At 34.5% G+C, this 15,103-nt stretch overlaps 1 protein-coding gene across 2 annotated transcripts; it reads right to left on the bottom strand.

Annotated features, from left to right (window-relative positions):
• Positions 1–2,725: 2,725 nt before the first annotated feature.
• On the bottom strand, positions 2,726–14,826 carry LOC107018553 (exosome complex component RRP45A-like). Of its 2 annotated transcripts, XR_003578637.1 has the most exons (12): positions 14,527–14,826; positions 14,220–14,429; positions 13,693–13,788; positions 13,480–13,594; positions 11,505–11,582; positions 11,210–11,398; positions 10,142–10,231; positions 9,564–9,703; positions 8,703–8,761; positions 5,107–5,353; positions 3,059–3,237; positions 2,726–2,971 (listed from the first exon to the last, which is right to left on the bottom strand). XR_003578637.1 is itself a non-coding variant. In XM_015219061.2 (11 exons), exons 1-10 carry the CDS (start codon positions 14,661–14,663, stop codon positions 5,136–5,138), a joined length of 1,332 nt encoding a protein of 443 aa, XP_015074547.1. In that variant the 5' UTR covers positions 14,664–14,826; the 3' UTR covers positions 2,726–3,237; positions 5,107–5,135. The 2 variants fall into 2 exon arrangements, 1 of the variants encoding a protein (XP_015074547.1); XM_015219061.2 differs by having other exon boundaries at positions 2,726–3,237.
• Between the last annotated feature and the right edge of the window lie 277 nt (positions 14,827–15,103).

Raw genomic sequence — 15,103 nt, 5'->3', positions numbered from 1 at the left:
TATATATATATATATATATATATATATATATATATATAAAAGGAATTGCACTCACCTAATATTTTATAGCAAAACATATGAGAAAATGCACAAGTACCCCTCAACCTATGTCCGAAATCTCAAAAACACACTTATACTATACTAAGATCCTATTACCCCCTGAACTTATTTTATAAGTAATTTTCTACCCTTTTTCGGCCTACGTGGCACTACCTTGAAAAAAGAAGTCAATTAGTGTTGGCCCACAAGATAGTGTCATGTAGGCCGAAAAGGGGTAGAAAATTATTAATAAAATAAGTTCATGGGAGTAATAAGACCTTAGTATAATATAAGTGTCTCTATGAAATTTCGAGCATAGGTTGAGGGGGTATTTGAGCATTATCCCGCAAAACATATGTTTTTTACGTTCATTTTCATTTCACAATAGTTTGTACAACCCTCGAAAATAATAAATAAAGACAATAATGAGAAGAAAATATTACGATAACAATGCGCACATCAAATCGATTGTTACATAAAATGAGTCTTTTTGTTACTATCGATAAATTTAAATGATACGATACAATAAAATTTAAGTAACAATTAGAACAAACATTGTATATAGAGTTATAGACTAAGGGCCCGTTTGGCCATGCGATATGGTATCATGATATGGAATCATGAGATGAAATTTAAGCTTTGTTTGGACATTCGATATGGAATTTTGGTGTTGTTTATTTTCTTATAAACATAAAACTCCCATAAGTTTTAAAACTATTAAAATAGCCCTAATCATTTATTCAATATTATCAAATCAACAAAAAATCATAAAATCGTATAATAAATTATGACAAAGTTATTTGTTGTCCACTTAGGTAATTGTTTCATCAATATATTTGAGTAGAAACGAAACACCTTTAACAGGCTCTTCAAGATTTTATTACTCAACGATCGTGAAGTGTGAGTTAAAGTAACTATATGTTAGTGAGAATAATAAATTTTATGTCGGTACGGAAAAGAGTCAAAATTGCCTTTAAACTATGTGAAATAGACAACTTATACCTTCGTTACATTTTGGGATAGAAAATGACCCTGCTGTTATCCTAAGAGACCATATATACCCTCAAGAGTTAACACCCCATATTTTTATTGACTTGGCAAGCCACGTGGGACTAATCTTCCACCTAAGCATTACCAACTAGGATTCACTATAAAAGAACTAGACCTTGTAGCGGCGACAATAGTCACCACAAAAGTTCAAAAAATCGTCACTAAAGATTTTTAACATTAAATTCTAATTTTATGTTTTTTTTCTTCATTGTTTTAAAAAAACAAAAATGATATCAATTAAATAGGAGTTTGAAAACATTGTATGTTTTATTTTTATGTTATATGTAAATGTATAAAATGTACAATGATGCATTATATAATGGAAGATGTGAATCGAGAAGTAATTTTCGTGATTTTTCATAATAATATTGGGTGTTTTTTAATATTGATATTGCAAGTTATTTATTTTAGAAAATTAGGTTGCAATATAAAATTAATTATCATATTTTTTTTGTTGAGAAAATAGGTTTTACTAGCGAATGGTTATTCGACCCTTAACCGTCACTAAAAATCACTCATAACCTTAAGTGACAATATTTTTGGATTTTGTGGCAACTTTGTCGCCACTAAAGGTCAAGTTCTTTTGTAGTGAATCTTAATTGTCAATGGTAAGGTGGAGAAATTAGTCCCATGTGGCATGCCACATCACTAAAAAATTGGATTGTTAACTCTTGAGGGTATTTATGGTCTTATAGGATAACTGTGGGGGTATTTTTGATCCCAAAATGTAATGGAGGGTATAAGTGGTCTATTTTGCAAAGTTTAGGGGCAATTTGACCATATTCTGTAAATTTAAAAATATAATGATGTGATCATAAATTTTATTTACATGTGAAATAAATGGTCAGTAATTATAAATGTGGAGTTGTTTTTACAAAATATAAAATCGTGGATCAATTTTTGTATCAGAACATCTCAAATCATGATATGTTATCACCATGTGATTCCAGATCATGATTTTTGGAGAATATGATATCACATCTCACAATACGGAATCATGAGATGAAATCAGCGTAAAATGGCAATATTCAAACGCTAATTCCATCTCACGATACCATATTGTTGATATGATATCACATGACCAAACGCCTACTAACAATACAACAGAACGTGTAACAACAAAAGGAATATAGAATACATGCTATTTAATTTCTAGGCTACTAGATAATCATAACTAGAAGTCTAAACTAGCTACTAGATGATCAGACAATTTGAACACTTTAATATTCCTGGATTCAGGTCTGCAGGTCATGCAATAATTGGGGTTATTTGCACTTCTTGCCCCTTTTATGTTACTTTCAATTATGTTCTTCCTAATAAATACTTCTTCCGTTTTAAAAAGAATAACCTAATTTAATTTAAAACGAAACTTTAAAAAAAATTATATTTTTAACCTTATTATTCTTAAATTAAAGGTTATGTCAAATATATCAAAATGTCCTTCAATCTTGTGATCTTAAACATGTCATGTAGAAAGTTAAAGTATTGTCAAAAAAAGAAAAGGGTCATTCTTTTTTAAACAAACTAAAAAAAAAATAAAGACATTCTTTTTAAAACGGAGGGAGTATTTTTTTTCCGGAGTCTAAAGATTATATTTTCATATCACAATATCCTGTAAGTTATGTCTGAACATGACTTCAATTTTTAAAATGAATATGATACCATGTAAACATAAATGAACATGATATGTTTAGGCCTTATCCATAAATAGTTAGTCAGTCAAGTCTAGCAGAAGAGTGTCTACAATGTGATTGTCTTCTCTCTACAACTCTACATATAGAAATCCTCTACAAGGACAAAAAAACCATCAAAAGCTCAGAAAAAAGTGAGAACTCTCGAGAACAAAGCATTTCGTCTTCCTCTGAGTCCCGAGTTTAAGTCCCTGAAAGAAGTTCAAATCAAGATTTCAGAATGCCACTAGTTCTGCTGCGGGATCAAGTGATTGGAACTCAAGCTAGGTAACCAATACCAAATGCGGCATTCTTTAATCATATCCATTCACACTGAACATCGATGGCAATGGTTTCAATTCATGTCCTTCAATTTGAGAAACAATGATACAACTGCTTGCATCGGGAGCTTCATGAGGCCTCTCCAACTGTGCAATTAGTCACAGAATTTACTATTACCATGCAGAGTAATTTCAATCTGAGAGAAGAAAATGGAAGTAGTTAGCTGAATATGTTTCATAGAATAGATATACAACCAAATAACTAGCTGCAGTATGACGTTTTGATCTATACAAGAGTAATGAATAAACGCTATCATGTACTGGCCGACTGGTTTCAAACTTTTGATACCTTTCAACTCCAATTAATTCGGTAGAAAGAAATTCAGACAAGGGGAAGAATTGGAACGATCTCACTCTAATAGGCAGGAGTAATGAATAAACAGTACCATGTACTGACCAACTGGTTTCTAACTTTTGATACTTCTAAACTCCAATTAGTTCAGTAGAAAGAAATTCAGACAAGACAAAGACTTGGGAACGGTTTCACTCAAATTGGCAGGAGTTTGGACTTTGGCCAAAAACATCCCTAAAGTATACTCATACCTTAAACAAAGTCCTTAAAATATCACTGTAAGCAAAACATATCCCTTACGTATACTCATAACTTAAACTAGATTCTTAAAGTATCTCTGTAAGAGAAAAAAAAAAAACCTTCAAGATCATCGAAATGGCAGGTTACATCCTTCTGTTATTTATGGCTACAAAAATAACAGAATCCTTAAAATCGTGCGTCAGACATGTCATCTTTGCCAAAAAACCATGGTTCACATAGACTTTTGAAGGCTATACTTGTGACACAGGACCAGTTAAATTGTGCTTTGAACATGATCTAAGAGGAGATTTCAAGGGATTGTCTCTTTTTCAATATTGTTCTAGAATTCATTGTGAAGATACCAGTCAATTCATCCTTTTCATCACTAGTAACATGACCAGTAACATGCAACAGAATTTCAGCACACTATGAAAAAAATTTCATCTTTTTTATCGGTCTCACCATCATTAGTCATTAAAGAAAAAAGTAAATCTAACTCCTCATTTCACCATTATTCTTCACGTGAAAACGATTCACAGAAAAACCACAAACACCATATACTCGTAAGTTCTGTAACAAGCTTTCACCACATTAGATCCTAAAAATGAACTGATAATCCAAATACAAATGCAGCAGAACCAGAAATTCAGAAAATGCTGCAGCAGAAAGTTCAGAAACCAAAAGATACAGAGACTCCAGAAAACCAGAAATGGGGCAGCCTGGTGTATTAAGCATCCTACATTCATGCAGGATTTGGGCAAGGGCCGCACCCCTAAGAATGTCTACAAGTTGTCCATTTTACATTAGCATCTTGATAACATTATAGTAGCACATGCTAAAGTTGAAGCCTTGGAGGAGTAAGATGACCTAGTCATTCTTTTGTCTGTTTATTTTTCTATTTTGTTTTGGCTATCCAGTTAAAAGATTGGGACAATTGGGCCGGATCTCTAAACAATTCTGTGTACATATCTTTGAATTTTGGTTTAATGAATTGGCTCATGGCCATCTTTTGATTTTTTTATTTTTTATTTTTTTAAAAAAGGATGATCTAGTCATAAAGCAAAGACAATCACAAACATTTATGGGAAAAATTACTTTTTTAACCTATAATGGAAAAATGAAGAGATGTAGTATATTTGAGAATTCTTCGCAGATCTCCAGTAAAATCATAATCTTTTCATACCCCAAAAAGTGCATATAATACTCTTTCAAGCCTGAAGGACAACTTCTATTTTTCATCAAACCTAAAGGTGTCCAACAACACAATGAGACAGATAAGAAAGGAAATGTAGTGGTACTGAACTAGAGAAGACAACTATAATTGCTTAAAGACGAACTTGAGCTGGGCATCTGATTATAATAACCACGCACCTCTTCCCCCATTCGAGGAAGGAAGAAAGCAGTTACCAAGAACAGATGCTATTTACAAGCTGAAATAGTTTACATACCATAATTAACATAATCAACTACGTACCTCAAGAAGATAGATCACACATGCATTCTCTAAACTGCGGCAGTATTAGACGATTTCTTCTTTTTCCGCTTGTTTTTAGGCTTAACGGCATCTTGCAAAGTTTTTTCTTTGCTCATTGTCATTTCTTTTCCAGCTGAGTCAGTCGACGAAGATACTTGATTAACATCTGAAAGTGGCTCATCTGTTTTTGTTTCATCTCTAATATTATCACCTAAATTGTCTAGATTCATAGGCACTGCAACTGAACCTGCATAATGTATAATTCAATCAATGTATTAAGTAAGCTTATTCCCAGTCTTGCAGTGCTTGTTTCAAGCATAATGTTCAAACTTCAGCACACAAGCTTCTTACTTTCTTAGAGTTAATTTCATGTTCAAAGATCAAAACATATAATGACAAACCTACAAATACGCTCAACCGTTGACAAAGAATTGAAAAGATGTACCCTTCAAAATAATAACATTCAAGGCAATAATTAGGTGCTAACAAGAGAAATAGTCAGAAAGAGACATGTAATGCTCCTACTTTTCTTTTAATCAAATTATTAGATAGATCGTGTTTAAGAATCTACATGCCATAAATAAACTGTACTATCAAAGGCCTTGATCTTAAAATGTCAGAATCGAAAATGCCACAGTCCCTTCCACTCTAGATTTAAGAGAGTTCTCAATTATGACGCAGTTTCCTTCAACCTCTTCCGAATTTTCCAGCTTCACATCCTCTAATGGCCATTTTTTGATAGAAACAACTTGTCTGAAGGACAAAACACCTGTTCTTACCCCCCCCCCCCCAAATTCTAAATTTCAACATTTAGTGATCAACTTCCCTTCCAATGTCATGTACAATCTCCATAGATGATCATGATTCTTCTTAGGCCCCACTGCACCATCATTATTCTAATGCAGTAAACATGGCTGTTGAATTATTCAAACATGTAATATATGACCAGCTGATCCTTCCTTCTCCATCTTTTGCATATTCATCTGGCAGCTTGAGGCCAGCTTCAAAATGAGATATATCACCACCTAGTGATGTTTTGAAATGAATGTTGTTGGCAAAGATCTTCTCCCAATCAAATCAAACCATACTACAGAATTCCTGCTATTTTCTCTCAACTAGAAGGATTTTCCACTTGCTATATAGAAAGTTCTCCGTCCAATCAGCAATTAGTTCAAAATATTATGTTTTGCATCACATCGCATGTTACTGTATCACAAGGCTAAATTATTCCTATAGCAAACCCAGAGCTCTTTATTAAATGGAAAGATGGATCTTATTCAGTAGAGCTCATAGCTAAAACAATGTGAAATATTCGAGGAACTTTGGGTAGTCTCATGTTTGTTTTTTTTTGAAACTGGTAACTTGGGTAGACTCATGTTGATCAGAAGGGAAAGGAAATCCAGAAAAGATGGGGGTCAGGAAAGTTAAGCTAATCGGGAGGATGAGATGATCGAAGGGTTCTTTAACATTCTAGATTGAAGAAACCACTTTTCTTTAGCTACTAAGAAAAAGGAACTCTCGCCTACCCTCAGAAACACAAATGTTTTTATGTTAAATTACTAGAAAGTTCTTATGTTCAATAATATATGCTTATGCTACGCTAACGGGATTGGATGAGGAGGACAAGAAGCGCTTTTGGAAGGATTTGGACAAGATAGTGAGAGGTATACCGCTCACTGAGAAGCTATTCATAGAATATGATCTAAATGGACACATCAGATCAATTAAGAGTGGTTTATGGCAACGTGCATGGAGGTTTCGGATTCAGGGACAGGAACGAAGGCGGAGCCGCACTTTTGGAGTTGGCGAGAGCTTCTGAATTGGTGGTAGCCAATTCGAATTTCTCTAAGGAGAAGGAGCACTTGGTTACCTTCTGCAATACAGTGGCTAAGACTCAATGATTTTTTGCTCCTTAGGAAGGTTGATAAAAGTCTTTCTTAAGACTGTAAGGTCATCCTTAGTGAGAATTCACGACCCAACATAAGCTTTTGGGGATGAATTTGGAGATCAAGGAGTGGAAGAAGAGGTTGTGGATGACTGGCCAAATATCAAACGGGTAGCTTGACAATGATTGATGCCCCAGAGATAGGGGAGAATATGATGGCTATGAAGGCTTGGGTGTAGTGAGGCTGCGGACAGTATGTGGGATAAGACTGCCAGTTGCATTAGGGAAGAGAGGTGTTGAGGTGTTGGGAGTTGGGAGAGGCCAATCGGGTGGATTGGTGGTGGAATGGACAAATACAAGGGAAGGTGGAGGCAAAGAAGGTGACCACACGAAGTTGGTGGAGAGCAAGGAAAAGGAAGAAAAGCGGACAAACAGGGAGAAGTATAAGATGACTTAAAGGAGGCAAAGTAAGCGGTTATGATGACAAAAACAACACCTTCTGAACGTTCTGTACGCAGAATTAGAGAACAAAGGCAGGGATAAGAAGTTGTACAAGCTAGCCAAGGCGAGAGAGAGGAGGGTCCATGACCTTGACCAAGTGAAGCTCATCAAGGATGAGGACGACAAAGTATGGGTAGGCACTCATTAGAAGATGGCAACCATACTGACATAAACTCTTGAATGGAGAGGGGGCCATGTGCGGGGGGATTTGGAGCACTTGCAGCTTACCGAGGACATGGTCTTAGATAGGAAGGCGTGGAGGACACAGTTTAAGGTAGAAAGGTAGTAGGTAGGAGTAGGAGTGTATCCAAACTAGTCGTTAGGAGTGTGTTGTCTTGTCGTCCATTCTAGTAGTCATAGTATTACACTTATTTCATGTTCTTCTATTTCTGTTATATTTTGTTTTTCCGTGTAGTTTGACAATAGTATTATTTTGTTATAGTATTATTCTGCTCTCTATCTGTTATGTTTATTACTGTCTCTTGATTCTTGTATTTCCATTACTTTCTTTTCTAGACTGTTTTTATCTTAAGCCAAGGGTTTATCGGAAACGGCCTCTCTATCTCTAAGGTATAGGTAAGGTATGTGTACACGCTACCCTCCCCAAACCCAACTTTGTGGGACTACACTGGTAAGTTGTTGTTTCTTACAAGCTTATTATAAGCAATTTTTATTATTTGGGGTCATTTCTTTAGTGAGTGCATGTTATATGACGCATGAAACTAATGATAGGTAATCTTAATAGCTGACAACAATATAAAAGTTCCAATTTCTTCTTCTCTCACTTTGTGTTTCATGCCACGCAATATTCTTTCACAAATTAAGAGACAAATCATGCTGACATGTTATTGGCCTGCACTTAGATTAAAAGTATCACAAACTTGTTAACAATTTCTTGACAGTCCTATATGATTTCTAAATTACTTTTGACAAGTAAAGCTGGACGGAAAATCCCACATAAAATGAAGTCTCTATCTGTTATGAGATTAGCAAAGTGTTTGACTGTATCAACAAATATATACACACACACACATATATACATACATACATACATGTGATAAGACCCTGCTTACCATGAACTTCATTGTTCCAAAACCTATACACAGTTCGTAAAGCTCATTTGGGTAATTTATCCCCATTTATCTTTAAGTCAGATAACCATACACAAGGAACTCTAAGCTTATACTTAATATAAAATAATAAAACTTACCACGAGAGGCAAGAGTAGCTTTCAGTTCGTCAATGTTGACACCCTCTGAATATGGATCCCTAAGCAGGAAAAAAGGAATTATTTGCAGTGAGATAGAGCAAATTCAACTATAAACATGTCCAAATAAGTTTCTGATGCACTTTAACACTATATCTACAATGTTTGTTTTGATTGTTACTTAAAATGTATTGCATTGTATTGTTAAATTTCGTTGTTATGTAACAATGAAAACCCCTATTTTATGGAACAACCAATTTGGTGTGTTCTCATTGTTACTTATTTTCTTTTTCCAATTATAAATTTACATAATATTTAAAAATACTATTTTATCCTTTATCTTAATTATTTAAATTTAGTCAAACCTCCTACCCTAGAATAATTAAGCATATTTTAGTAAATTTATAAATTACAATACAGTACGATACAATCAAACCAAAAAATGAAAATGTTATTAAACAACAACAAACAATACAGTCTAGCCAAACATTGTATCTACCATACAATACAGTACAATAAAGTACAATACAATACAATAAATTATGAAACAATGAGTAACAATGATCCAAACAAAGTGTAAGATGGAGGAATGCACCTCCTCTTAAATGGGTTAGTTCTTTCAAACCAAGAAAATACAAATTGCTTATTTAAAGAACAACTTTTGGTTAATATATTAAGATGATATTACATGGGTGGTACAATTATGCATGCCAAAAGAAATAAACCTCTTAGCACAAAGACAGCACTCCAGGGCACTTTGGCAACTTACATAATATAAGTATATTGTAGAAGTATATAAAATTGCATCACAAATAATTAATTTTCTGGTGAACAGACTCAGAATAAGGCAGGAAAAAGACCTACCAACTGGACGGCCTGCCTGTGAAACTCTGGTCCTTATCACTCTTCTTCTTGATTCTACCCTGCTCCACATCCATGTCATCGCTCTGACTAACACTGCACTCTTCTGATTTCAATTTTTGCCCCTCCAAAATTTGCTTAGCCTTATCATTAAAGAGATGGAATAAGAAATCTGAATACAAGTCTTAAGATCGAAACTCAGCTGACAGAAAAATCTAAATCAAAATTATTGATTCTGGAGATGAAGTTTCCTTTAGTCTTTATCTCAAAAAAAAATTGATGAAGTTTGTTTTAGCCTTTATCCACAAAAAAAAAATTAAGTTTCTTTGGCTAAGGATCAACATTGTGAATTTGTCATGAAAGATATACTCTCTAACAATTGAGAGACTAAGACTTATTTCTCTTCCTAGCAATATCCACCATTTTTCAGATTCTAGTAAGAACTAAAGTTGATCTCAAGGGATAAATCATTTGAACTAGTTTTCATTACCCTTTTTGAACATGTCTCACAGTAAAGACTCTAATCATTCAGTATAATGGCTCTATACGTACACTTGACCTATAAAACAACCTCCACATACCTTTTCACCTGGTTCATTGACATCAACAGCATTCCTAGGAGCATGTCGCTTGACCATTCTGAGAGCTCTCTCTGTTTTATAAGATTCAACCTATAAAAAGAACACAATTCAACCTATCAGGAGCCAAACAACTAGCCACAACCACTTGTACAAGTTGGCAAACACAAACTTATCCAAACTCACAAAAACATCTAGCATGTAACCAGAAAAAACATACTTCGGCCATTCATATAAGGAACAACGTTCAATTGCCTTCTTGTTCACCGAGATAGGAAAAGAATGCACAAGTTCTTGAAAAATTCAAACTTTTTCCCTTCAGACATACTGGTCTTTAATTTTTGTCCTTAGCTATCGAACTTATACCTGGGTGCACAGGTTCTTTTAGGGTCCAAGGCATACCTTGTGGGATACTACTATGCGAAAATATAAACTTAAGCCCAGCAAAAAAATTGTTTATCTTGAGAGGAAAAAATTAAAGACCAGCACATAATAGGGGCATAAGTGCCAAAGACCCCAATTTTTTTAGAGCAAGTTTAAATCTATAATTATTACTCCCTCCGTTCACTTTTTTTTTAGACAAGGGTAATTCACTTTTACTTGTCACTTTTAACATATAAAGAAAAGACAAATATATTTTTCCGTTTCACCCTCAACATTAATTACTTATTCCCTAAATCATTTCTCAAGACTTAAACGTATACATCAATTAATATAGTTATTGTGCTAAAATACAATATGTATCATTGTTTCTTAAAAGAGCGTGCAAAGTCCAAAGTGGACAACTAAAAGTGAACGGACAGAGTACTAAGTATAAATACGTCTCTTTACTATTTTTTAAGTGTACCGTGACTATTCCAGATTATTATAGAGGTCATGATAGACTTTTTCAGTTCAATGCGCATAGCAGTGATCTATAAATGTCTTTAAAGCATCTTCTGATTGGTGACTTTTTAATACATCTATCTTTTAACAATAAAAAAAATATATGCCTAAATTATGATTTTACCCTACCTTTTGTTTTGATTTCAAAAATCATTTGAGCATTAATCTGAGATACAGAATACTTACAACGGTTTTAATTTTGCTAGTTATATCTCCGGCTTTTACTGATGCTATGCGTAGACACTGCATGACAACACTTTGCAAGACACCATGTCCCCCAGCTTTTTGAATTGCACAGACATCACCATTTGCATTCAGGGTGACGGACATTCTTCCTCCCATAACAGCTTCTTCGTGATGTGTTGGATCTATAACCTACCAATACAAATTAGATTAGAATAAAGTTCGCATTAGATTTTCAAGACCATATAACTATAACAGCATAAAACAATCAAAAGATGAAATTTTAACAGTTGCTTACCATATGCTCGTCTCCAATAAATGCAAAAGTTACTGCTATAGGGAGATGGTGTACGATCAAGGGAAGTGGCTCCCTCACCTGCCAAAGTTCAGGAGTGCTCACTGCTCAATCAGTCAACATTAAGGTATTCTAACCAATATCTCAACCATATCAAGTTAGCAATGCAAATGAACATTTCCGTTAACAATCACACAATGGAATAAATTGTACATCAGCAAATTACTCTGGAAGAAGCAACTTAAAAGGCAGGAGGTACAGGTGTAGTGCAAAGCAAAAGATGGAAAACAAAGGAAATAAAAAGGCAGCAACAATTTGCAGAATGTATCAAAACTAAGAACTTCCTCAGCTCACATTGTTTCAGAGCAAAGTGGATGATTTTATCAATTAATCCCACAGTAGCCTGCAATTTCCCAACACACCAGAAAAAATTATGGCTTACATAGATGGTATAAGATCACCCTTTCTTATGTTTTTTCAAGAATTAGTACTGTTGTATTCTTCAGCATTAGGACAGCTGGCCACCACCAAAAACATGTTACAGGGGAGTGAGATTTAAATCTGAACTTTACAAAGTACCTAGGAAATCAACCAACTCCTCTACTTCCTCTATACAGTTCTGTTAACACCAAAAAAATCACTCTTTCTTATGTTAATTAAGATATAAATAATTATACCAAAATGGAGTAACAAGTTCACGCAATAGTCTAGATAGACAGTAACATGAAGATTGCAAACCCAAGGGGCTGCAAGCCTAAGTAGATTGGACTCTTCATTTGGTGCTGCAACCATATCGACACAAACAGGACACTGGGTATGGGAGTGGAATAAGTACTAGATCCACTCAATCAACATTGAAAACTTGTACCACAAACTACAGAGAAATTCGAGTTAAGATTTGGCATTTTAAATTCACAAGACAAAAGCTAGCGCAGATTTGAAGACATGGGAAAAGCTAGTGTGTATTTTAGATGGCTACCTACAACTTGAAAAGAATGAGTTAGTGGAATTTCATAGGATACATGTAAGTCTTCCACATAATGTCTCATAACTAGGCATACTTTTATAGCTCTATTTCTAGATATTTAATTTATTTTAGCAGAATCCCCGCATCAGTATCCTTGCTGAATCTGTACCTCCAAATCTTAAAATATAGATCATGAAGGATCCTACCTCTAGATCCGACTTCCGCACCCATATCAAATACCCACGCCCAATTTCGAGCAACTTAGCTGCAAAAGCATTAGAATGTAAAGAACAAGTAAAACCCAAATAGACAGAGTAACCAACGAACACATCATTTGTTCTCAATTAGCTATGATTGTGACCACAACTACAGATAACGAGTTGTGAATAGGCAAGTCAGGTGCTCTTATTATGACAGTTGTTTTTATTACAGGCAATAGATACACCAAATTCTCCTTCTCATCCGCTCTTTTTTTTCCAAGTTAGCAGGGTCTAAGATTAAGAGTCAAAGACAAACAATAGCAGACACAACCGAGAATAAGCAGAGCGATTCCACAACAAGAATAATGTCTCTCCAAAACAAATCTTTTAATTCTATATTTCTATGGAAGATACAAGAACTTCTTCCGAAATATAAAGTTACAAAGCACACTCAGCAGAGCTCAAAATAACTCCAACCTAATCCAGGTGAAATTCTCCGAATCTCAAGACAAACTAATAGAGAAAAAACAGAGGAGACACCACAAGAGGCATTTTATAGGGATGATTAAGACACCAAAATTATTTTTACAACCAGAAAAGAACGATGTGTTAAGCAATAACAAAGAAAAGCCCTAAGATGGGAAAATCTTAATAAAAGAACATATAGGGAAATGTAAGATTCCAAGCTAGTTGCTGAAACAAACATTTTTCTTCTGAACACATATCGAATGGATGATACTGTCCAAAGAGATATTACTCATAACACAACCTCAAAATTGAACTCCATTTAGCGAGAAGCAAGAAAGGAAACCTCGGGTGGATGCAGTGTCACTTCCTGCCCGTCATCTCCTCCTAGTGTACATTCAGGCCTCCGAAACGTCAAAAGCGCAGCTAAAGCAGCAATATTGGCAGCATCAACAAGATTACTGCACTTATAGAAGAATCAGACAATTAGTTCCATAATTTGAGATGAAGACATAGATGGGCACTTAACTGGACCCAAATGTGCACCACTGCAACTCACCCTCCATTGTCCAGAATATGGAGATCAATACGAATTGACCAGACCCACTTCCCAGCCACAACACAGAGTGATTCAGTATCCACAGCCCTACTTTCCCTGCATTACCGTTTTTAAGATATCAGAATAAAAGAAGACATAACCAAAGACAACAATTTCTTTTCTTCAAATTGTGTATTTATCTCCAGCAAAGCAAAACAACCAATGCATAACTAAATACTACCTAGACAATTGTTTTTCTATCTGCTTTCTACAGACAAATAAATGATACGTGATACCTTCAAACAGATCTACAGCAAAATCTCAGAAAGCAATATCCAGTATTACTACAATGAAAAAAGAATGAGCAGGTGCTCAAAAATCAAAAACATTTATCAAACGCTATACAAAACAAATACAACATATCCTCCACAAGATAGTAAAAGCTCTCTCTTCTATAATATACATCTTATAATATTTTGAAAAAAGACCATTTTTTGATGCAAAACAGTCTCTTTTTTTAAAAGGAGACAAGGTTGTTGAAATGTTACCTTAACCCTCTGTCAATAATGCGACCCAACTCAACAGCAGACTCTGAAGGACGACCTGCCTCAAAAGAAGGATCCGCCATTGGTGAAAACTCAGTAAATACTGAAAGAGTTCCTTCATTTGGTCGATCTCGATAAGGTTGCACTAGTTGCGACGTAACGAAACTCATAATATGAGTTTGCCCTAGTTGAACTTCTGATGAACCATCTTCTCTGCAAATCAAATAACTCTTAATAATCATAATGCAAAATCGCATATCTCACATATCATTAAAAAAAATAGAGAGAAATTGAGGTAGAGTGTTTTTACCTGCCGAACTTGATAGTGAGGGCTCGATAATCAAAGGGACGGCGACCATCAACTCTAAGTTCAGATTCTAAAGCAGATTCTATGAATTTCTTCTCATTCACTGTCATTCGCCATGTACTTCCCAATCTTTGCTCCATTATACCGGAATTGGAAGAAATATAGGTAGAAAAAGTTTATATTGTTGGGTTTTCTTCTTCCCCAGTACAAAGGGTTTAGGGTTTTAGGTTTTAGTCGAGGACAGGCGTTTAGCGACAGTGATGATGATATTTCCGATTAAAGGGAAGAGTTGTTGGTTTAACATTTTAATATTAATAAAAATATATATTATATGTTATATTATACATCATGTAATGTTTATTGCTCGATATTATATTTGTGTTCTTTTTATTTTCATTAATTGTGAAAGAAAATGGTACTTAGTTTTTAGTAATTTATATAATCAACTTTTTATTTCATCTATTAATTTATATTTATATCTTGTAACTTATGTAATATTTGAACTATTTATTTGGCAAATTTATTATTCACTATCTCCTATTCATTGCAAGGAAGAATTCATCACCTATAGATAGTGTAG

This window comes from Solanum pennellii, chromosome 5 (genome assembly GCF_001406875.1).
Source record: "Solanum pennellii chromosome 5, SPENNV200".
In the NCBI taxonomy this organism is placed as follows: domain Eukaryota; kingdom Viridiplantae; phylum Streptophyta; class Magnoliopsida; order Solanales; family Solanaceae; genus Solanum; species Solanum pennellii.
This window is presented reverse-complemented; position numbering and strand designations above follow the sequence as displayed.